Source organism: Sciurus vulgaris, assembly GCF_902686455.1.
Source record: "Sciurus vulgaris genome assembly, chromosome: 6".
In the NCBI taxonomy this organism is placed as follows: domain Eukaryota; kingdom Metazoa; phylum Chordata; class Mammalia; order Rodentia; family Sciuridae; genus Sciurus; species Sciurus vulgaris.
This window is the reverse complement of record NC_136466.1, coordinates 88,527,708-88,551,689: the sequence shown is the minus strand read 5'-3', so window position 1 is coordinate 88,551,689 and position 23,982 is coordinate 88,527,708. Positions and strand designations below refer to the sequence as shown.

At 37.7% G+C, this 23,982-nt stretch overlaps 2 protein-coding genes across 2 annotated transcripts; both read right to left on the bottom strand.

Moving 5' to 3' along the window:
• Window positions 1-908: 908 nt before the first annotated feature.
• Window positions 909-11,547, bottom strand: LOC306663098 (serine/threonine-protein phosphatase 6 regulatory subunit 3-like). The gene is given in 6 exon segments (XM_079143459.1): window positions 909-2,427; window positions 2,429-2,939; window positions 2,942-3,408; window positions 3,410-3,489; window positions 3,493-4,599; window positions 11,145-11,547. Coding segments are annotated over 6 exon segments (2,619 nt in total). The 5' UTR covers window positions 11,523-11,547; the 3' UTR covers window positions 909-2,351.
• Window positions 11,548-23,342: 11,795 nt separating this feature from the next.
• Window positions 23,343-23,750, bottom strand: LOC306664338 (2-iminobutanoate/2-iminopropanoate deaminase-like; the record flags this gene model as incomplete). The annotated part of the gene is made up of 1 exon (XM_079145164.1): window positions 23,343-23,750. The coding sequence occupies one exon, from the start codon at window positions 23,748-23,750 to the stop codon at window positions 23,343-23,345; it is 408 nt and encodes a 135-aa protein (XP_079001290.1).
• Window positions 23,751-23,982: the final 232 nt, after the last annotated feature.

The window sequence follows — 23,982 nt, the reverse complement described above, 5'->3', positions numbered from 1 at the left end:
GATGAATTTCACGATTGCTTGCTCTATTTCTGTAAGGTACATCATTGGGATTTTAATTGGAATTGTATTGAATCTGTATAGCACTTTTGGTAGTATGGCCATTTTGACAATATTAATTCTGCCTATCCAAAAACATGGGAGACCTTTCCATCTTCTAAGATCTTCCTCAATTTCTTTCTTCAATGTTTTGTAGTTTTCATTGTAGAGATCTTTTACCTCTTTGGTTAGATTGATTCCCAAGTATTTTATTTTATTTTATTTTATTTGAGGCTATTGCAAATGGAGTTGTTTTCCTCATTTCCCTTGCAGCTGTTTCATCGCTTGCATATAAAAATGCTTTAGATTTATGCGGGTTGATATTGTACCTGCTATTTTGCTGAATTCATTAATGAGGTCTAGAAGTTTTCTGGAGGAGTTTTTTGGATCCTCTAAATATAGAATCATGTCATCAGCAAATAGTGACAGTTTAAGTTCCTCTTTTCCTATTCGTATCCCTTTAATTTCTTTAGTCTGCCTAATTGCTCTGTCTAGAGTTTCGAGGACAATGTTGAATAGAAGTGGTGAAAGAGGGCATCCCTGTCTTGTTCCTGTTTTTAAAGGGAATGGTTTCACTTTTTCTCCATTAAGAATGATGTTGGCCATGGGCTTAGCATAAATAGCTTTTATAATGTTCAGGTATGTTCCTACTATCCCTACTTTTTCTAGTGTTTTGAGCATGAAGGGGTGTTGTATTTTGTCAAACACTTTTTCTGCGTCAATTGAAATAACCATATGATTCTTATCCTTAAGTCTATTGACATGATGGATTATGTTTCTTGATTTGCAAATGTTAATCCATCCTTACATTCCAGGGATGAACCCCACTTGATCGTGGTGCACAATTTTCTTTCCTTTTTTTTTTTTTTTTTTTAACATTTGACTGTTTTATTTCCATATGCAATGTAATGTTTAGGCACGCTGCTTGGGATGCTGTTTCTAAAAAATTTGTTGGCCATTTTTCAGAATATCCTTTTGGTTTTAAATACTGGTCAGGAAAAACAAATGATGTAAAAATACGTGAATAATTTTCTATTACAGAAATGAAAAACTGAATTTCATCTAAAAGTGCAAGAGGTGAAGTGATTTAACCCTTTCACCAGAGGATATGGCAATATACAGTATATTGCTTCAGCTGTTGGAGAAGGCTATGACGTATTTTTATATTGACATAGAAAATTATAAATTACATTGAATTAGTATCCATAATCACTATATATATACACAAATCAGTTCTAAAAAAATACACTGGTTTAGAATTTACGAGTGAAAACCTCACAAGGTACAGTAAGACAAGTAACATGGGCAGGTGCCGGGTTTTGAGTTCCACTTTTAAATCACCAGCCTGTGAAATGACGCACTCCAATTCCATTAGCAGCACGAGCATTTTCAACGGACTCACCGATGTGATTTTAGTATGTTAAATACGCAGATCGCTCTGAAATGGTCATTGGTGATGCTTGTTAACAAGGTTGATTTTGGTGAATGGGTTAAAGGCAGACGAACTACCAAACGAAACAAAACAAAAAAACAAAACCCAAAAAAAACCCCACCCACAGCCATGGACACTCCGCGTGCTCTAGCCCGTCACCCGTAAGAGGGTGATCTCAAGCAACAAGACTTCAACAGAACGTATGGCTTCATAAGAACATTGGTTTATCAACTAAGTCGGGGCAATAAATACTTAATCTCTACCAACAGACTTACATTTTTGATCCGTTTTAAACAATACAGAAAACAATTACCAATTGGAAACTGGTTATAAAAAGAACACCAAATATTTCTTATTCAAAATCATTTTTGTAAGTTAGAACGACCAAAATAACACCTAGAGGGCATCTCAATCCCACGGCTCCTTGCCAACCTGGAAGAAAATGAATCAGAATTTTGTACAAGGTGAAAAATGTATGAAAACTGCCTAATACTTTGGTCACACTAATAATTGTCAAATAGTTGTGTTTCAAATACAATAGATCTGTGTATTCACTTTTATAAAACTATTCTTACAGCCATTTTAACTATAGTAGTACTGCTATCATCACAGGGGCAGCAAGGTCTTATTTCACAGGCTACCCATTATTTAGAACAATACAATATAAACATACGCAAACATTCTTGGTATTTGTCAATGTGCAATATTTTTACACTTCTGAATTTCTCTGTGCAATGTCTTAGAATCTAGAATATAAAGGTTGCTGGTCCTGATCCCTTGCAGAGTGAGTGCAGCAGTGACGGCTTGGTGGCTCCAGATGACCCCTCCAGAGCCCTGGGGTGGTGGCAGTCGGCAGTCCTCAGTCAGCAGAAGACGCCACCCATCATACAGGGCCGTTGACTGATGTGTCACCTGGCAGGCTTGGTTGGTCAGTCCTTTGCTCTGGGCTACTGCTGGGGCCCGGGGACCCGGGGGCCGGCCGCGCACTTGGCCTCCGCTGGCTCAGGGCTCTCCTCCACTTCGTTACAAGCAGCATCTTGAGAGGTAGACAGTTTTCCTTCCTCACTTTTGAAGACTGCAGTCTCTGTCTTGGCATCTACAGTGAAGCTGAGCATTTCCTTCATGCCACCATTCATCACTGTCTCAGTTACCTTGTCTGTATTCTCTGCATCCTCCTCTCCATCGGAGCTGGCTTCCATGGCCACACTGCTTGGCGCCTCAGGCTGTGCTGCCAGGGCAGTGACACTGGGAGTCAGGGGGTCCATGGCTTCAGTGCTGGTTTCCATTTCCACTGGAGAATTACTCCTTAAAGAATCCTTTGTGCTCAGAGATGACGTGAACTCTGAAAAAGAAGCCCAGCCCGTCTCCTTAGCTGGCATTGGCTCCTCTGTGCTCCAGACATCAGACCCCACAGAGTCTAAGGGAGTGCCATGGGTGGTCTCCATGGGGACATCAAAGTTGGCTGACCAGCTGGTGGTTCATTCAGGTCTACCTCCATTTTATCCTCGGTATTGGCACTACTAGACTCAAACAAGTCTTGCTTTGCTCTATCTTCTTCTTCAGAATCTGTACTTTCTTCACTGTCTGTACTCCCCGAGCTGGATCGTCTCTGGGACTCTGGCATACATGCAATGTGCTTTTCCTCCCAGATGTCCTCCTCCTCAGAGCCGCTGTCATCAAACTGCTGTATCCTCTCTTTACAAAATGCTTCAAACAGAGCAATATTTCCGCTTTCGTTGGTATTGAGAGTGAAGTTGATGTCTGACACACGATCAAAAGAAACATTGCCAATGTCATCTTGATCTGCAAACTTCTCATCGTTGAAGCCAAACTGGTCAATAAAATTGGACGTCATTTGTTGCATCTGATAATCAGAAAAGGCTTGCTGCAAAGAGGAATCCTGTGAGAAACCCGTTTCTTTAAAGTCAATTTCATCATCATGAATGAATATGGCAGGTTGTAACTAGATCTACCGTGTTCCTCTTGTTTGTTTCTCCTAAGGAGCTTGTGCAGAACGTCTCCTATCGCTCCCTGACATCATCGGGAAGATCTTTGATAAGCTGCTGCACAGAAGCACTGTTGGGGCCCTTGTCAGCACTGTGCACGATACAGTTAGCTATTCTTGTGAGGTGTCCCATGTAACCATGCCGTCTTCCTCCCTCGGCCTGTTTCTTCTCATTCATTTCCCAGGCTTCAAGTATTCGTTCTATTAATTGGCATTTTTGGAAAAGGTGTTTCAATAACAAATTGTCACAAGTGGAGTCCTGATCAGTAATTGTGCCGTCTTCTGTGTTTCCAAAAGGACTGGCAAGAATCAGTGCAATACAAATTTCCACTTGTGTATGCAAAAAGTTATTCCATGTATATTTGAAGAACACGTCCAATATGACTCCAATGCTGTTCAGTTCCATAAGGTCCCCATTTATACTGCTGGTATTGGTTTGCAGCAGGCTAGAAATCAACCTAATCACATTCAGCCGAGTGTTCCCCATGGGAGGATCCAGTACACCCCAGGTGGTCTTCATCACACTTTTCTTGGGTGGCTCAAGCAGGAGTTCATGAAAAGATTCGAGTCTTCCTCTGATGGCTTCTAGAACACTCTTGTTGACTGAACAAGCTGAATGACTCATGCCTGGTGGGCAGATCTCTATAGGGCCTTCAAATGTCAGTCGCCATGTCTCAAGCAAAGTCAGCAGAATCTGGATTGCACTGACTATGGCTGACTCGTTTTTCTCCTTGCGGAAAATATTTGATAGAAGCTGCTCGATGGTTTCTTGCTTTTCTAGAGTGGCAAGCAGGGGGTCTGGTTCTGTACTGTTCTGAACTTGTAACATCTGGTCTCTGCTCAGGCGAACAATTTCACAAAGTGACTGGGAAGCATTTGAATGCCGATCTTCGTCTTGCGATGGGTGAACTATTTCCACAAGCCTCTGGATGATTTTCTCCTCATTTAACCAAGTCAGCACATCTTGTCTGGGCTGTGGAGGCTCAATGCACGTCAGGAGCCGGAGCAACAAATCCATGATGGCAGAGGTTCCTATATGCTTTATAATAAGGTCTACAAAATCCCGTTTCTTCTTTAGGAAATCCACAATCTGTTCTGGTTTTCTGCTGATAAGAATACTTAGCGACTCGAAGCAACCACTGGGGCTCAGGCGGCTGCCCAGGGGAGGAGTGGCGAGGAGAGCTGTGTGTACTCAGGACACCGGGGCCTGCCCTGAGGACGAGGAGGAGGAAGAGGAGCGCGGCCACTTGGATTTGGGTGACTACACCAGAGCTACAGGTGGTTGCCAGAGAAGGGGCTGCGTGGCGAGCTGTTTGGACTCTGACCACTTCTGAACCCCGGGGCTTGCCCGGAGGAGTAGGAGGAGGAGGAGGAGGAGCACGGCGGGTCCTTTGGACTCGCAGTGACTGCATTAGCACTCCAGGCGGCTGCTCAGAGGAGAAGGCGAGTGGTGAGTTGTTTGGTCTTAAAGTGACAGCTCCTGAACACAGGGGGGCTGCCTGGAGGAGAAGCGTGGTGGGACGCTTGGTCTTGAGTGGCCGCACCAGAGCTCCGGGCGGTTGCCCAGAGGACCCGTGCAGCGGGTCACGTGGATTCAGAGCCACTCAGAGGGACTGCTCCTGAACACCCGGGGGGTTATCTGGAGAAGGAGGAGGAACGGGGAGGGTCACTTCGACTCGGAGTGATTGATTGCCCCGGGCTACGGGTGGATGGTGGAGGTGGAGGCACGCAGTGAGTTTCTTGGACTCCTAGTGACCGCACCGGAATACTGGGCGGCTGTCTGGAGGAAGAGGCCTGTGGCGGGTCTCTGGGACTCAGAGAGATTGTTCGGGGCCACAGGTGGCTGCTCAGAGGAGGGGCCACACAGCCAGGCGATTAGATGCAGAGCAGGGTCCCAGGATCTAGGAGGCTTCTGGGTGGAAGAGCCGCACAGAGATAGGCTTAGGGCGGAGCGAAGGTTCCAGGCCTGTGGGCAAATTCTCTGAGGAGGGGCAGCCTAAGGAGATTCATCTGCGAACGGTGAGGCTCCCAGGCCCAGGAGGTAGGGCCAGGCCCCTGGGAACTTTGCAGAGGAAGGCAGCCCAGCCCAGGCGGTAGCTGTAAATTGAGGGGAACCTCTAGGAGGGAACTGACCAGTGAGACCTCCCCACCGGGTGAGTCTTCCCTGCTGGGTGAGGTTTCCCCACAAGGACGGAAAACCAGAGACTCAGGTCCAAACAGGCCTTGCCTCAGCCCGCAGCCTAGGTCCCCTTTGGATGACCATTGGTTAACAAGTGGAGGCACCTCTGCCCACTAGCAGGGATTATACCCCACCTGAAGGCCACCATTCCTAGAGAGGCAGCTTCCTTGTGGAGCACTGCATTATCAACTTCCTCCATGAGTTCAGCCTACTGAAGGCTAAGGGGGGATATATATAGAAATCTTCAGGGACATTGTAAGTCAATAGAGGAAATCTGCAATATCTCAGCGGTCCACTGATACCTGAACAATATGAGAAAACAAGGAAAGAAAATGCTGCAAACAAATCTAGATGTTACATCAATAAAACCCAATGACACCATGGCAGAAGAAATGACAGAAAAGGAGTTCAGAATGTACATAATTAAAATGATCAGAGAAGCAAACGATGAGATGAAAGAGCAAATGCAAGCATTGAATGATCGCACCAATCGACAGTTAAAAGAGCAAATACAGGAAGCAAAAGATCATTTCAATAAAGAGTTAGAGATATTGAAAAAAAAACCAAACAGAAATGCTTGACATGAAGGAAACAATAAACCAAATTAAGAACTCCATAGAAAGCATATCCAATAGGATAGAACACCTGGAAGACAGAACCTCAGACATTGAAGACAAAATATTTAACCTTGAAAACAAAGTTGAACAAACAGAGAAGATGGTAAGAAATCATGAACAGAATCTACAAGAACTATGGGATATCATGAAAAGGCCAAATTTAAGAATTATTGGGATTGAGGAAGGCCTAGAGAAACAAGCCAAAGGAATGAACAATTTATTCAATGAAATAATATCAGAAAATTTCCCAAATCTGAAGAATGAAATGGAAAATCAAGTTCAAGAGGCTTATAGGACTCCAAATACACAAAATTACAACAGACTCACACCAAGGCACATTATAATGAAAATACCTAACATACAAAATAAAGACAGAATTTTAAAGGCTGTGAGAGAAAAGAACCAAATTACATTCAGGGGGAAACCAATACGCATATCAGCAGACTTTTCAATCCAGACCCTAAAAGCTAGAAGGGCCTGGAACAACATTTTTCAAGCCCTGAAAGAAAATGGATGCCAACCAAGAATCTTATACCCAGCAAAACTTACCTTCAAATTTGACGATGAAATAAAATCCTTCCATGATAAACAAAAGCTAAAAGAATTTACAAAAAGAAAGCCAGCATTACAGAACATTCTCAACAAAATATTCCATGAGGAAGAGATGAAAAACAAAGAAGCAAATCAGCAAAGGGAGGAATTATCCTAAAGGAATTGTCAAATAAAGGAGGAAACAAGTTGTGTCAAACAAATAAATAAACAAAATTTTAAAAATGAACCAAATGACCGGGAAACCAAATCATTTCTCTATAATAACCCTGAATGTTAATGGCCTGAATTCATCAATCAAAAGACATAGACTGGCAGACTGGATTAAAAAGAAAGATCCAACAATATGTTGCCTGCAAGAGACTCACCTCATAGAAAAAGATACCCATAGACTAAAGGTGAAAGGATGGGGAAAAACATACCATGCACATGGACTCAGCAAAAAAGCTGGAGTATCCATCCTCATTTTCGATAATGTGGACTTCAAGCCAAAGTTAGTCAGAAGGGATAAAGAAGGTCATTTCATACTGCTTGAGGGAAGCATAAATCAGCAAGATATAACAATCATAAACATCTATGCCCCAAACAGTGGCTCATCTATGTATGTCAAACAAATCCTTCTCAATTTCAGAAACCAAATAGACCACAACACAATAATACTAGGTGATTTTAACATGCCTCTCTCACCACTGGACAGATCTTCCAGACAAAAATTGAACAAAGAAACCATAGATCTCAATAACACAATCAATAATTTAGACTTAACGGACATTTATAGAATATATCATCCAACCAAGAGTGAATACACTTTCTTCTCAGCAGCACATGGATCCTTCTCTAAAATAGACCATATATTATGCCACAAAGCTAATGTTAGCAAATACAAGAAGATAGAGACACTAGCATGTATTCTATCAGATCATAATGGATTGAAGTTAGAAATAAATGAAAGAGTAAAACACAGAAACTATTCCAACATCTGGAGATTAAACAATATGCTATTATATGATGAATGGATAACAGAAGATATTAGGAAGGAAATTAAAAAATTCTTAGAGGTAAATGAGAACAAAGAAACATCATATCAAAATCTATGGGAAACTATGAAAGCAGTACTTGGAGGGAAATTTATTTCATGGAGCGCATTTAATAAAAGAAGTAAAACTCAACAAATAAACGACCTAACACTACAGCTCAAAGCCCTAGAAAAAGAAGAACAGAACAACACCAAAAGTAGTAGAAGACAGGAAATAGTTAAACTCAGAGCTGAAATCAATGAAATTGAAACAAAAGAAACAATACAAAAAATTGACAAAATAAATAGTTGGTTCTTCGAAAAAATAAACAAAATTGATAAACCTTTAGCCACACTAACAAAGAGAAGACGAGAGAAAACCCAAATCACTAAAATTCGGAATGAACAAGGAAATATCACAACAGACAGGATTGAAATACAAAATATAATTAGAAGCTATTTTGAAAATCTATACTCCAACAAAATAGAAAATTTCGAAGACATCAACAGGTTTCTAGAGACATATGAATTGCCTAAACTGAACGAGGAGGACATAAACAATTTAAATAGACCAATTTCAAGTACTGAAATAGAAGAAGTCATCAAAAGCCTACCAACAAAGAAAAGTGCGGGACCAGATGGGTTCTCAGCCAAGTTCTACAAAACCTTTAAAGAAGAGCTCATTCCAATACTTCTCAAAGTATTCCATAAAATAGAAGAGGAGGGAACCCTCCCAAACTCATTCTATGAAGCCAATATCACACTGATACCTAAACCAGACAGAGACTCATCAAGGAAAGAAAATTTCAGACCAATATCCTTAATGAACATCGACGCAAAAATTCTCAAAATTTTAGCAAATCGCATACAAAAACATATTAAAAAGATAGTGCACCATGATCAAGTGGGTTTCATCCCAGGGATGCAAGGTTGGTTCAACATCAGGAAATCAATAAACGTAATTCACCATATTAATAGACTTAAAGTCAAGAATCACATGATTATTTCAATAGATGCAGAAAAAGCATTTGATAAAATACAGCACCCCTTCATGCTCAAAACACTAGAAAAAATAGGGATAGTGGGAACATTCCTTAACATTGTAAAGGCCATTTATGCTAAGCCCATGGCTAATATCATTCTAAATGGTGAAAAACTGAAAGCATTCCCCCTAAAAACTGGAACAAGGCAGGGATGCCCTCTTTCACCACTTCTATTCAACATCGTTCTTGAGACTCTGGCCAGAGCAATTAGACAAACCAAAGAAATTAAAGGGATACGAATTGGAAAAGAAGAACTCAAACTATCCCTGTTCGCTGATGACATGATTATATATTTAGAGGAACCTGGAAATTCCACCAGAAAACTCTTAGAACTCATAAGTGATTTCAGTAAAGTAGCAGGTTACAAGATCAATGCTCATAAATCCAACGTATTTTTATACATAAGTGATGAATCTTCAGAAAGAGAAATTAGGAAAACTACCCCATTCACAATAGCCTCGAAAAAAATAAAATACTTGGGAATCAATCTCACAAAAGAGGTGAAAGACCTCTACAATGAGAACTATACAACACTAAAGAAAGAAATTAAAGAACACCTTAGAAGATGGATAGATCTTCCATGTTCTTGGATAGGAAGAATTAATATTGTCAAAATGGCCATACTACCTAAAGTGCTATACAAATTCAATGCAATTCCAATTAAAATCCCAATGATGTACCTTACAGAAATAGAGCAAGCAATTATGAAATTCATCTGGAAGAATAAGAAACCCAGAATAGCTAAAGCAATCCTTAGCAGGAAGAGTGAAACAGGGAGTATTGCAATACCAGATCTTCAACTCTACTACAAAGCAATAGTAACAAAAACGGCATGGTATTGGTACCAAAATAGACAGGTAGATCAATGGTACAGAATAGAGGACACGGACACAAACCCAAATAAATACAATTTTCTCATACTAGACAAAGGTGCCAAAAATATGCAATGGAGAAAAGATAGCCTCTTCAACAAATGGTGCTGGGAGAATTGGAAATCCATATGCAACAGAATGAAACTAAACCCATATCTCTCACCATGCACGAAACTAAACTCAAAATGGATTAAGGACCTCAGAATCAGACCAGAGACCCTGCAGATTATAGAAGAAAAAGTAGGTCCAAATCTTCACCTTGTTGGTCTAGGACCAGACTTCCTTAACAGGACCCCCTTGGCACAAGAAATAAAAGCTAGAATCAACCACTGGGATAGATTCAAACTAAAAAGCTTTCTCTCAGCAAAGGAAACTATCAGCAATGCGAAGAAAGAGCCTACAGAGTGGGAGAATATCTTTGCCAATCATACTTCAGATAGAGCACTAATCTCCAGAATCTATAAAGAACTCAAAAAACTCTACTCCAGGAATTCAAATAATCCAGTCAACAAATGAACTAAGGAAATGAATAGACACTTCACAGAAGAAGATCTACAAGCAATCAACAAACATATGGAAAAATGTTCAACATCTCTAGTAATAAGAGAAATGCAAATCAAAACCACCCTAAGATTCCATCTCACCCCAATTAGAATGGCGATTATCAAGAATACGAGCAACAACAGGTGTTGGCGAGGATGTGGGGAGAAAGGTACACTCATACACTGCTGGTGGGGCTGCAAATTAGTGCAGCTACTCTGGAAAGCAGTGTGGAGATTCCTTAGAAAACTTGGAATGGACCCTCCATTTGACCCAGCTATCCCACTCCTTGGCCTATACCCAAAGGACTTAAAATTTGCATACTACAGAGATACAGCCACATCAATGTTCATAGCTGCTCAATTCACAATAGCCAGACTGTGGAACCAACCTAGATGCCCTTCAATTGATGAGTGGATAAAGAAACTGTGGTATATATATACAATGGAATATTACTCAGCCATAAAGAATGATAAAATTATGGCATTTGCAGGCAAATGGATGAAATTGGAGAATATCATGCTAAGTGAGATAAGCCAATCTCAAAAAGCCAAAGGACGAATGATATCACTAATAAGTGGAGGATGACACATAGTGGGGGGGAGGGAAGTGTTAGTGTTAGGGATAGAGTTAGGGTTAGGGAGGGGGGCAAGTATGGAGGAAGGAACTACTGTATAGAGGGTAAAGAGGGGTGGGAGGGGTGGGGGGAAGGGAAAAATAACAGAATGAATCAAACAACATTGCTCTATGTAAATTTATGATTGCACAAATGGTATGCCTTTACGCCATGTACAAACAGAGAAACAACATGTATCCCATTTGTTTACAATAAAAAAAAAAAAAGAATACTTAGCACCTTGCTGAAGAAACTAGCGAGTAGTGGGTTCAGCGGGGAATAATTCAGGAGGAAGCTGTACAATTTCATTAGCAAGGATTCATCCTCCCCTAGTCGATCATTCATCTGGGAGACATCAGAAGTGAGCAACTCACAAGATATATTTGGATACTTGTATCTGATCTTTTCATCCATGTCTTGAGGTGGTTCTTCTATAACGAATGAGACTAAATCTTCGAGACATTCTGCTTTTAACAGAAACTCTATAAGTTTGCGGTTCTGAGCTTTACATTCCTGTAAAACATCTTCCTCATCCATTAACTCCTTCAGTGTTATATCTTCTCTTTCTAGACGTGTGTCTATGTGGGATGATGAGTGAAGATCAAATTTCCAAAACATGCTGGTCTTTCTAACCAAGGTTAAAAATTAAAAGAAAAATTTTCTCTTCTGTGGCTCCTTGCCCATTACAGGTTATCCTGGCAACAGCTGTCTTCCAATTTACCGCATTAGCAGGGTCGCAGGAATAAAGTGGGATATGGTATGAAACAGAAGCACTCCTCAGCTCTCTTTAACATCTGAAAATCAATTATTTAATCTATCCATCAACAGGCTGGAGGTGCCCACGACCCGCCGCTAGTTGCGCTCAGGTGGGAAAAGCGCTCACCTACACCATCCCACAATTTTCTTAATATGCTTTTGGATACGGTTTGTCAATATTTTGTTAAGGATCTTTGTATCTATATTCATCAAGGCTATTGGTCTAAAATTTTCTTTCCTTGATGTGTCTTTTCCTGGTTTGGGTATGAGGGTGATATTAGCTTCATAGAATGAGTTCGGTAGGGTACGCTCCTTTTCTATTTCCTGGAATTCTTTGAGAAGTATTGGAATGAGATCTTCTTTGAAGGTCTTGTAAAACTTGGCAGAGAATCCGTCTGGTCCTGAGCTTTTCTTGGATGGTAGGTTTTTAATGGCTTCTTCTATTTCATTGCTTGATATTGATCTGTTTCAATTGTGTATGTCCTCCTGGTTGAATGTGGGTGGAGCATATATCTCTAGAAATTTGTCAATGTCTTCAGTAGATTCTATTTTGTTGGAATACAGATTTTCAAAGTAGCTTCTCATTATGTTCTGTATCTCAGTGGTGTCTGTCATGATAATTCCTTTTTCATCACGAATTTTAGTAATTTGAGTTTTCTCTCTCCTTCTCTTTGTTAGTGTGGCTAAGTGTTTGTCTATTTTGTTTACTTTCTCACACAACCAACTTTTTGTTTTGTCAATTTTTTGAATAGTTTCTTTTGTTTCAATTTCATTGATTTCAGCTCTGATTTTAATTATTTCCTGTCTTCTGCTACTTTTGCTGTTATTCTGTTCTTCTCTTTCTAGGGCTTTGAGCTGTAATGTTAGGTCATTTAGTTGTTGACTTTTTGTTCTTTTCTGGAATGTCCCCATGCAATGAATTTTCCTCTTAGTACCGCTTTCATAGTGTCCCAGAAATTTTGATATGTTGTATTGTCATTCTCATTGACCTCTAAGAATTTTTTTAATCTCCTACCTGATGTTTTCTGTTATTCATGTTTCATTCGATAGCATATTATTTAGTCTCCAGGTGTTGGAGTAATTTCTGTTCTTTATTTTGTTATTGATTTCTACTCTCAGTCCATTATGATCTGATAGAACACAAGGCAATATCTCTCTTTTTTTTTTTTTTGGCATTTCCTAAGGACTGCTTTGTGGCATAACATATAGTCTCTTTTTGAGAAGGTTTCATGTGCTGCTGAGAAGAAAGTGAATCTGCTCATTGATGGATTGGATATTCTATATATGACTATTAAGTCTAGGTTATTGATTGTGTTATTGAGTTCTACGGTTTCTTTGGTTGGATTTTGTTTGGAAGATCTATCTAGTGGTGACAGTGGTGTGTTAAAGTCACCCAGAATTATTGTGTTGTGGTCTATGTGATTCCTGAAATTGAGAAGGATTTGTTTGATGTACAGGGATGCACCATTTTTTGAGGCATAAATATTTACTATTGTTATGTCTTCCTGATTTATGGTTCCCTTAAGCATTATGAAATGTCCTTCTTTATCCCTTCCGACTAACTTTCACTTGAAGTTCACTTTATCTGATATAAGGATGGAAACCCGTGCTTTTTTCCTGAGTTCAGGCGTGGTAGGTTTTTTCCCATCATTTCACCTTTTGTCTGTGGATGTCTTTTTCTGTGAGATGATTCTCTTGCAGGCAGCATATTGTTGGGTCTTTCTTTTTAATCCATTCTGTCAGTCTATGCCTTTTGATTGATGAGTTTAGGTCATTAACATTCAGGGTTATTATTGAGATATGATTTGTATTCCCATTCATTTGGCTTATTTTTGGTTTTTAATTTGGCTTGGTTTCTCCTTTGAGTGGTTTTTCTCTAAGGTAGTTCCTCCCTTTGCTGACCTACATTGTTGTTTTTCATTTCCTCCTCATGGAATATTTTGTTGAGAACATTCTGTAGTGTAGGCTTTCTATTTGTAAATTTTTTTAACTTTTGTTTATCATGGAAGGATTTTATTTCATCTTCAAATCTGAAGGTTAGTTTTGCTGGGTATAGGATTCTTGGTTGGCAACCATGTTCTTTCAGAGCTTGAAATACATTGGTCCAGGCCCTTCTAGCTTTTAGAGTCCAGGTTGAGAAGTTGGCTGCTATCCATATTGGTCTCCCCCTATATGTAATCTGATGCTTTTCTCTCGCGGCCTTCAAAATCCTATCTTTATTTTGAATGTTAGGCATTTTCATTATAATGTGCCTTGGTGTGGCCCTGTTGTGATTTTGTGCATTTGGTGTTCTGTAAACCTCTTGTATTTGATTTTCCATTTCATTCTTCAGGTTTGGGAAATTTTCTGATATTATTTCATTGAACAGGTTGTTCATTCCCTTGGTTTGTATCTCTGTGCCTTCCTCAATCCCAATAATTCTTAAATTTCGTCTTTTCATGATGTCCCAAGTTCTTGGAGATTCTGTTCATGATTTCTTACCATCTTCTCTGTTTGGACGACTTTATTTTCAAGATTAAATATTTTGTCTTCATTGTCTGAGGTTTTGTCTTCAGAGTGGTCTAGTCTTTTGGTGATGTTTTCCATTGAGTTTTTTATTTGGTTTATTGTTTCCTTCATTTCAAGGATTTCCATTTTTTTTTTTTTTGAGAATTTCTATCTCTTTGTTGAAATGATCTTTTGCTTCCTGCAGGTGCTCTTTCAGCTCATTTGTATTATCATTCATTGCCTGCATTTGCTCTCTTATCTCATACTTTACTTCACGAATCATCTTAATCATGTATAATCTGAAGTCCTTTTCTGACATTTCTTCTAACATACTGTCATTGGATTCTATTACTATAGAATCTAGATTTGTTTGGATCATTTTCTTCCCTTGTTTTTTCATGTTGTTCATGTATCTTCCCCTTTAGCAGTGCAGATCTGGGGTATTGCAGATTTCCCCCTATAGGCTTATAATGGCCCTATAGGTTTCCAAAACCCTTTCTTTAAGGGGAGATCAATATTAGCAGTGCCCGATTCAGACACTATGCAATCCTAGACCAAATAGCCCCTATGAGGACAACAACAAAATTGTCATAATAAACAGAGTGAGTTAAAATATTATCTTAAATAAAACAAACAGATTTTCAATAAGGTCTGCAGTTTCTAATGGAGGACAAAGAGGATGCAGAGGGATGTAGAATGTGGCTGTTAATGGGATAAGAAAAGATTATACAGAAGTTCTTGATAATAGAAAGTGTGAGAGTGTAATCAAAAGAAATTGGATGTTAGCATGCAAAAAAGGGAGAAAGAGACTCTGAGGGAACAAGTAAACCAAAGGAAAAGAGAGCAAGAAAAGTAAAGAAATAAAAACAAATTTTTTTTCTATAAGGAGAAAAAATAAAATCTACAGTTTAACAGTCATATAGTAATGAAACCTCCCAGTGTTCAGTAGCCTGATGCATGAGAGGTACCTGACAATGAGCTTCAAGTCTCCAGCAGCTGTCTCAGGATGGGATTTGTCCCACCTAAAGATCGGAGCTAAGGCTTCCAGGATTATCCAAGATGGCCACTCTGCCTTCGAATTGTGTTGGCAAATGGGGAGCTGCAGCTCAGGGTGTGGACGTGGTCAGCTGGAGGTCCTGGAGGCGGGATGCAGTTGGTCAAGCAGGGGTCCTGCAGGTACTGTAATAGTGCATTTCCAGGCAACAGCAGGCAGCTAGTGCTCCACTGGGGTGGCGATCAGTTTGCTGACTGTTGTCGGAGGATAAGGAGGTGAACTTCGTGCATTGGGTGATGGATAGGTGTAATGCAGGCAATGGACCAGCCAGAGGCAGGCATATGGGGGATGATAGGTGCCTGGCAGTGAACAATCTGCACTCAAAAAAGTCATCGATATGCTGGCAGACTGCAGGTCATCACAGCAGACAAATGGGGTAAACACCAGGGAATCAATAAGCAGCAAAAACTGCCTCACCAAGAAACAGATGTCCTCTGCTTGAAACCGGAGTTACAGAGCGACAAGGAACGCAGCCTCCCTCTCTCATTTGGTTTTGAGTTTTAGAGCCCACGATAGGAATACCACTAATAATAATAAGGAGATTATCTATAATTGTATTTCTCCTTTACTGATTAATAATGATTAATAATAAGTATAAGGCTATGAGAAAATAGCTATTAATTTCTTCCTTACTAGAATACAATTTATTTGAAAACAAAATATTTTTTTTGCAACATAATGTCCTCTTTTCCTGGTTAAGAGAATATGGGATTTTTCCATTGTTTAATAAATTTTCTGTTGTAAGTTTTTGAGTGTAAGATTTACAGTTTTATGAAATGTGCTAGAAGTATAGCTATGTCATTAGCACTTTCTCACTCAGTAAGTGAGAAAATACAGTAAAATTAAAACTCAGTCATGATATTTAAAGATGTCTCTCTTCTTTCATTCCAAATACATTTTCTTGTATTGTATAAAACACAGATACACATTTAACTGAAGATGGCTGAATACAATCTTTTTACTGAAGAGAAAGAAGAATGGAAAACTGAAAAACCTTGATTATATTGTATTTAAGATAATAACATGTTTTTCGTTTTTAAAAAGTCTCAAAATATGGGTAAAGCCACATTCTGTGATTTCAAAAAGTATTACTATAGATACATCAGAAAACTAGTCACAGAGGACATGTCATCTCTTAAGAGGAAAGCTTTATGAAGAAGGAACTGTAATCAGAAAAACTAACTGATATGGAGAAGAAACAAATAAATTAATTTACTCCTTTAGTGAATTCAGAAGGACTATGCTATGTGTTAGGTCTTGATCAGTTTAAAGTAGTAGCTTAATTGACTCACATATCATTTTGTTGGTGTGGTTCCTGAATTTTATAGTTGCTATTTTTCTTTATCTGTGGTCTCACTTAGACTATGAGAGGTGATTTAAAAATATCTTATTCATCAACATAAATGGGAAACTGAACTAGAATAAAGAAATATCACTGATTAATGCCAAAAAGAGAGAAATATATTTCAAAGAAAAATAATTTTAGTAGCCAATTATTTAGGTTTGGAGAGTTTATATACATTAATAATATATAAACTAACACAACGAGCACAATATGAAATTAAAGACATAGTGAATTTCTTCCCATGCACGTTTTTTATTGTGGCGCTTGGTAACCTAAGTTCCTTAGTTCTCACTTGGCCCATTTTTTCATTAAATAATATGATTTACACATTTGTTTAATCTGCAAATTTGGGATTCTTCCTTGATTCTTCACTCCGTCAAACACCAAAAGGTGATTTAATACCAGAAACATACCTCAAAATTCCTAACTTTCCTCTTAATTCTACTGCTGCCTGCTTTCTCTGAACTGTCTCTCATTGGGATTGTGGAAATGACTTTCTGACTGGGTCTTGTTTTCATGCACTATAACCTAGTCTTCTAGAATCCCACACCAGGTCCTGAAAGGCAGGATAATATATCACTGCCCTGCTTAAAACCTTTTCATCATTTTCTGCTGCACATAGAAGATCCAAACATATCTCATGGCCTCCAAGGTTCTAACTGTCCTGGTCCTTTCATATGAATTCCCCAAGATAATTTAGACCAGTAATCCCCCACTCTCAACAGGCTCAAAGGTTCCTTTGAATTTTGAACATACCATACATTTCAATCATCAGGACCCTTAAACACACTGTTTCCTGCCTCTGCTGGCATTGGTCTTCTGACATGAAGCCTACTCAGAAAGGCTTCTTCCTCCCTAAATTAGATATTACCCTTTATTCTGTGTTACAGTAATAGATGTTCTGTGTTGCTCCAATCTCAATTGCAGTTATCTATTTCTTTCCTTTTTTTGTGTGTTGTCTGTCTCTTCTATCATACTGTAAGATCCATGAGCTCAGGGAACATGCCTGTTTTTGTTCACCCATATCCTAAGGCTTAGCATAGTGCTTGCTGCAGTATGTGTTGGGAAGTATTGGTGGGAGGAACACCTCTCCCTGTGAGGCAGCCAGGAGCAGAACCCAGTGTGGTGACTCTGCCCAGATCATGTGCCCCTGGGATGTTCCAGTTCATGCTTACATTATCCTTTCACCCATGAGGAAATTCCAGGTGTCTGCAGGACCCAGTACAAAATAAAGATCAGAATTCCCCCAGTTGAAAAATTGGGGTGGGGTTAAAATGCAGTTAAAAACACTAAAAGCTGAGGCTTTTTCCTTTAAAAATATCAGGTCTGAATAAAATATACCTCATATCTGACAAAACTTAATAGGGGCAATAGTGATATATGAATATCAACATGAAGTAATAAATTGTAAAAAATTATATTTTGTGGGTCAGCATGTTATATAATAATAATTAATGATTGATTTTAAATTACTCTGTTTTTTTTTTTTTTTTTACTGCAAATTTATGTGTTGGTCATCACAGTTTTTATCTTAATTGAAAGCAACACCAATCTCTTTTGGCAAATAAAAGATCACAAATAATTTTGCAGTTTTAGTTCTGGAAGAATTCCTGTGCTTGGAATTGTCACTAGAACTGTCAACTGAAATTTATAGGTTATAAAACCTTTTAGTGTATCTAGAAGTAATTAGTCTCATGAACATTTTTTTCTAAAAAGATTAAACTCTTTGTACACACTGGTTTCATGTAAGTCTAAATTAATATTTTGGTTATAAATTAATATAATGACATTATAATGTTTCCTCTGACATCTGACTTGTGAAGGTTGTAGAAGAAACTCAAAGTGTCTTCACTGTTTCTGTATAATTCAAAATGCCTGGTTATGCATTCCATAAGTGTATTTTCAATTATAAAAAATAATTTTAAAATTAATATTAAAAAATTCTTTTGAAGCTTCAGATGAATCTAGTATTCTTTCTTACTAACTGTGACAATTTTTATATTACATTTTTATTTCTAAGTCTGTCCTATTTGCTTTGCAATGTTGTGACGAATTACAAAACCAGGGATTCTAAACACTGAAGAATTCTAGTTATTCTTATTTTTCTTTATTGCAATGCCCTTATGTGTACTTTTATTTTGGTAATTTACTCATGAAATTTAATTTACTCCCAAAAGCTAATAGTTCTAGTCCTAGAGCTTAAGTCAGAAAGTTACATTTGCACAGATGCCACAAGCAGACTTTGGGAATGCTTGGACAAGTGCCTTTTTGCTGAGGGACCTGGTTCTTCCATACATGGATCCTCTTGTTGCCTAGGGCTGTGACCCCTACTACTGACTGGTGCTGCTGCCAAACTGCCCTTGGAATTTTTGCCACAATCTCCTCCACAGGTCAGTCTCATGTACAGCCCTCCACTTTAATCAAATTTCCCCCACCCCAGTTGTCATTTTATAATAAAAGACATCCTAATGCCAGAACAAAAGACAAACCACAAAGTCAGGTATTTTGTGTAGCAAGGATTAGCAGAGAACTGTGAAGGTGGGGAGGTCATGGTTTTTATAAGGAATCTGTTCCTGAGTTGGTTTACGACACAGGAAAAACGGGATATATTATACACCCCATATATAGAGAGAAGTTACTGTGCTTCTAACAGCAATGGTCAGAAATAATTACGGCAGTAAAAATAAAAGTTTTTACTTCATAAAGATCACATACCCTATACTCCAGAATGTCCAGCTGACATAAGGGCTTAGTATACTTTTGTTGAGTGACTCAATGTATTTGTAGGACCCAAGATAACTGGATTTAATCTCAGAGTTAAATTGCATTTAAAACATAATTTGCATTTGAAACAAAATGATCCCAAGAATCCATGATTCGCTAGTATTATTTTTATGTTTAACATGAGTTCTTTAATTTCACACCAAAAACTCTTATCTCTCAATTCTTCATTTTATCCTTATGCACAAAAACATGCCCACACACACACACACACACACATATATATATGTATATACATATATATATCTATATATACATATATATTTAAATTTTCCTAATTTCCTTTTCCTTTTACTTCAGTCAATATGTAAAAGTATTAGAAAATCTCTTTTGCATTATTTTTATGATTGTTAATTTAATCCTGTATGAAGAAATAAATTGAGATCACAGACAAAATTATTCAATTTTTAAGTGTAGTATGTATTATGCTGTTGAAGCTTGGTAAATCTCCTTCCAGCTTAAGAAAACACAGTTTTAACATAAACACTTTGGCATAAAGTTGTTCCACTGTGTGTCAAATACCTAATATGCATTTTTATAGTACATTATAATAGCAGTATCATAGATCTGGATATGAACTGAAAACTTTGGATACACAAATTTTATCTCTTCTGAGATAAAACTTCTCTCAAAAGTTAGCAGTTGTTTAATCCCCAAAGGCAAGATATTGATATATATTTGCTGAAAAACAAAGTATCTATCCATAAATTATCAAAACTGCTGTATAAAAACGTATTAATTTTACAAATATGTATAAAACAGTTAATATAATATAAAATGAGCAGTTATTCTTTGCTAGACAAGTTGAGATTTTAAAATAGTTAATAATAATCAGATTGTTCATACTTTTTATCTTTTCTCAATCATTTATAGTAATTTAGATCTTTCTGATCTCAAACTAGGCAGGAGGATAGTAGAGTTTTAGACACTTTAATCTATTTTTTAACTAAAACCGAAAGCTTAATTTTTTTCAAATAAGACAGTTTTCCAGCTTACATTTTATTACCTTTACTTTTTATTTAGTTTTACCAGCCCCCCCAAAAGATAGATTTCACTGCAGAGAAATATCTACAGCTAATCCAAGAGCTGTCAGATTGGCAGCTGTCTGGGGAAATGCCTGTTTTCTGTTGTTGTGTTTGTTTTCTCCAAGTAACTCAGAATATGCTGTTTCGACTTTTCATGGGAAGTGGGCTGAATTTGTCAAAATAGTCTGGCAAGAAAAGTAATTATTATTTTAATTTTAAAAAAATGATGTCCAGAGAGGAGAAGGCATAATGCAGAGATTAGGCAAATTATCTCTGATCTCCTCTGACTCAGCTCACAGAGGTGGTAACTTTTTAGAAGAACTTTTGCCCCTGATAAATTTACTTAGTTGAGTTTGAAAGCCAAGAACCCAAAAAGCTCGCTCTCTATTGGAGTGTTAGCTCTTTCCCAGGCCAACTGACAAGTCACTGTTTTTGGTAACATCATGTGTGCCCCTTTCTTGGACTATCAAGGAAAGTGTTCTCTCTGACTCCCCCAGTAGGGTGTACTGTGAAATTTCTCTCTTGCAGCTTGAATTACCTTGTGTAATATACATCAGAATTTCTCATTTATTTTCTCATTTCACAAAATTCATTCAGATCTTCAGGGATCTGGCCAGCACTTGATATCTGTGTTCACTTTACCAGCCATCTTACTCAAGTTTGCTAACATTATCCAGATTAAGCAAAAATGTTCCATAATACCCAGTTTCATAAGATACATGACTCAAAGTTTATACTAAACAAAATTTGCATATTTTATCTTCAGTTATAATCTCCTTGAAGTCAGGCATGGTATTTCAGTCCTTTTTGTATAATTTTTACTTCTGAGAGATTCAAGAACATACTAGATGCTCAATAAACATTTATTAAAAAAATGAATCAATGTTTTATAAGTATTATCTTGGAGATGGTTGTGGGAAAATGTGATTATTTTTTTCCTGAGAGATGTGGAGTAGGAATTCATACTTAATAGATCTATATAGACTTGATATTAATACCCAAAAATAGTAATAAAAAAAAAGATTTTAGGTTCTAGATGACCAAATGGACAAGTTGACAAGAAGAAATTTATAAGTGGGTAGAGCATTCAGGCTCAGTCTGAATAGCAAAGAGATATTCAAATGATACTAAATCATTACAACTACAGAATTAATACATGTTTGGACAGATGATTAAAGGAAGGAACTACAGAATGAAACTGGTCAAACTATGCTATGCACATACATGAATATACCACAGTGAATTCCACATTTATGTATATCCAATTTAAAAAAATAAAAATTGGGACTGGAGTTGTGGCTCAGTGGTAGAGCACTTGCATAGCATGTATGAGGCGCTGGGTTAGATTCTTGGCTCCACATATAAATAAATAAAATAAAGGTACATTGACAACAACAACAACAAAAATTAAATAAATAAATAGAAGAAAGACCAATAAAGTAGAAGAAGGGGAATAGGAGGAGGGAGAGAGGAAGGATAGAGAAAATACTGGGGCAAATTACATCCCACGCATGTATCATTATGTCAAAATGAAACCTGATTTTCTTAAAGAAACCATGAAATGTATCTAATGAAGAGAAAAAAACAAACTTACAATAAAATATTTGAAGACACAAAGCCCAAAATGAGTCAGCAGCAAAATGATCAACACTGATTAAAGGAAATAAAAATATATATTTAGCCTTTGTTTTTAATCCTTGAGCTATCTATATAATTTTAGTTTTTTAAAATAGAATTTAAGTAATTTTGAGTGTTCTTTTTTTTAAAATAAGACATGAGTCAGTCTCTCGTTTTACAAATTAATACTTGAGTGTCATAGACCTAGATGTTCTTGTAATCTGCACTTGAAATAACCTTGTTGCTTTTAGAAGGAATTATGCTTTGTTAAAGCAACATTCTGTGTTACATGCAAATGTATCTAGTATTATCTACCTTAACATAAAAATCTTGACTATAGTGGATAAATGGGGACCGCAAGTTTAGTTATCTATGTTATGGCAAGGTTTTCCTTTTTTTGTTTTTTTTTAACTTGAGATTTTATTAGGAAAAGTAAAGAATTAATTAAACATGACTCACCCATGTACTGATGAGATTTTTCCACATTTTAATATTCAACTATCATAGGCAGATCTTCCCAGAATCACCATGACATGGATATTCTGATGTTAATTCCAAGGACTTTCAGAGAATTCTCAGTGTGACCAAGGTTCTTTTCCTTCATTTTGATCTGGATTCCTATTCTCTGATTGCCATGTGTTCTATGTATTGCTTTTATGTGGGGATGTTTTTGGCCACCAATAATCAATGTAGAACAGTGCATCCCTATGCATTAGGGTTCTTACTTCCTTGCCTTATTTATGCTCTTTGTTCAAAGTTCATTTTATTTATTAATTGGAAATCTGGATATCTGTTTTATTTTCATTTGAAAAATATTATCTATAATATATTGAGTCCACTTTCTTCTCCTTTACCTCTGTCATTCAAGTTTGAGTATTTATTTTACTTGCATACAAGCAGAATCACATGTCTAACAAAGAAACTAAATATTTCACATTGTTAAATTAAATAGGACTTAATTTACTTGGGTTTATTCTTTACTATTTTTCAGGAACAATAACTCATCTTTCTTTTACTTTTTTTTCAGTGCTGGGATTTGAACCCAGGGCCTTATACATGCTAGATAAATACCCAACCCCTGAGCTACACCTCTAGTCCTCTTTCCTATATTTTTATTTATTTGAGTTACTATATTATGAGTGTCTCTTTTGAGACACTCACATTCAGCTATGTGAGTGTACCTAAGTGTAATTTATATCATTAGTAACTGAATTCATTATCTAACATTCAACTCATGTCAAATTCCTCAATGATATGGTACTTCCACAATGACTTCAGATATTCTAGTCATACATATACTTTCCAGCATCAGTTGTAAAACTACAGATGTTAATTTAAAGACATGATGAGAACAACACTGTGCCCACTTATACTCATGCTGTCATGAGAACTTCTTGGACAGCTACTGCTTCGATTTCAACACAGTCTCCTTTGAGTAAAGCAAGCAACCTAGTAGGTACATCTAGGAGGAAAATTACTCTTGAAATACTGCTTGCAGATTTCATTGACATATTGAGGTCATTCATGTGAGCCAGCAAAACGACTACTTTGGCCACATTGGTGAAGTCAGAGTCTACAGCTTTCAGAATTTCACCTATGCTTGTAAGAGCTTGTTTAGCTTCTGCTGCCACTCCTCCTGGGACACCCTGTCCACTCAAAGTGTCCAGGCTTTTCTGTCCTGAGATGTAAATGGTCCTGTTGACTAACATTGCTTGACTGTCCGAACCAATGATCCCTGGGGCTTTCAAAGTGCTAATCATAGTTTTGATCAGAGACAACATGGCTAGTTCTTTCTCATGCCCCTCTGGGAGAAGAAACCCCTACACCAGCCCCTCCCACTTCTAACTCAATGATTCTCAAAGTTTAACTATAGTCTTCATCAATTCTATTGCCAATTAGAGTTCATTCCTCCTGTGTGTTCCGCAGGGTATCTGTTACTAATTTTGAAATAATTTCTGTGTGTGCGTGTGTGTGTGTGTGTGTGTGTGTGTGTGTATAACTTAAGTGTCTTAT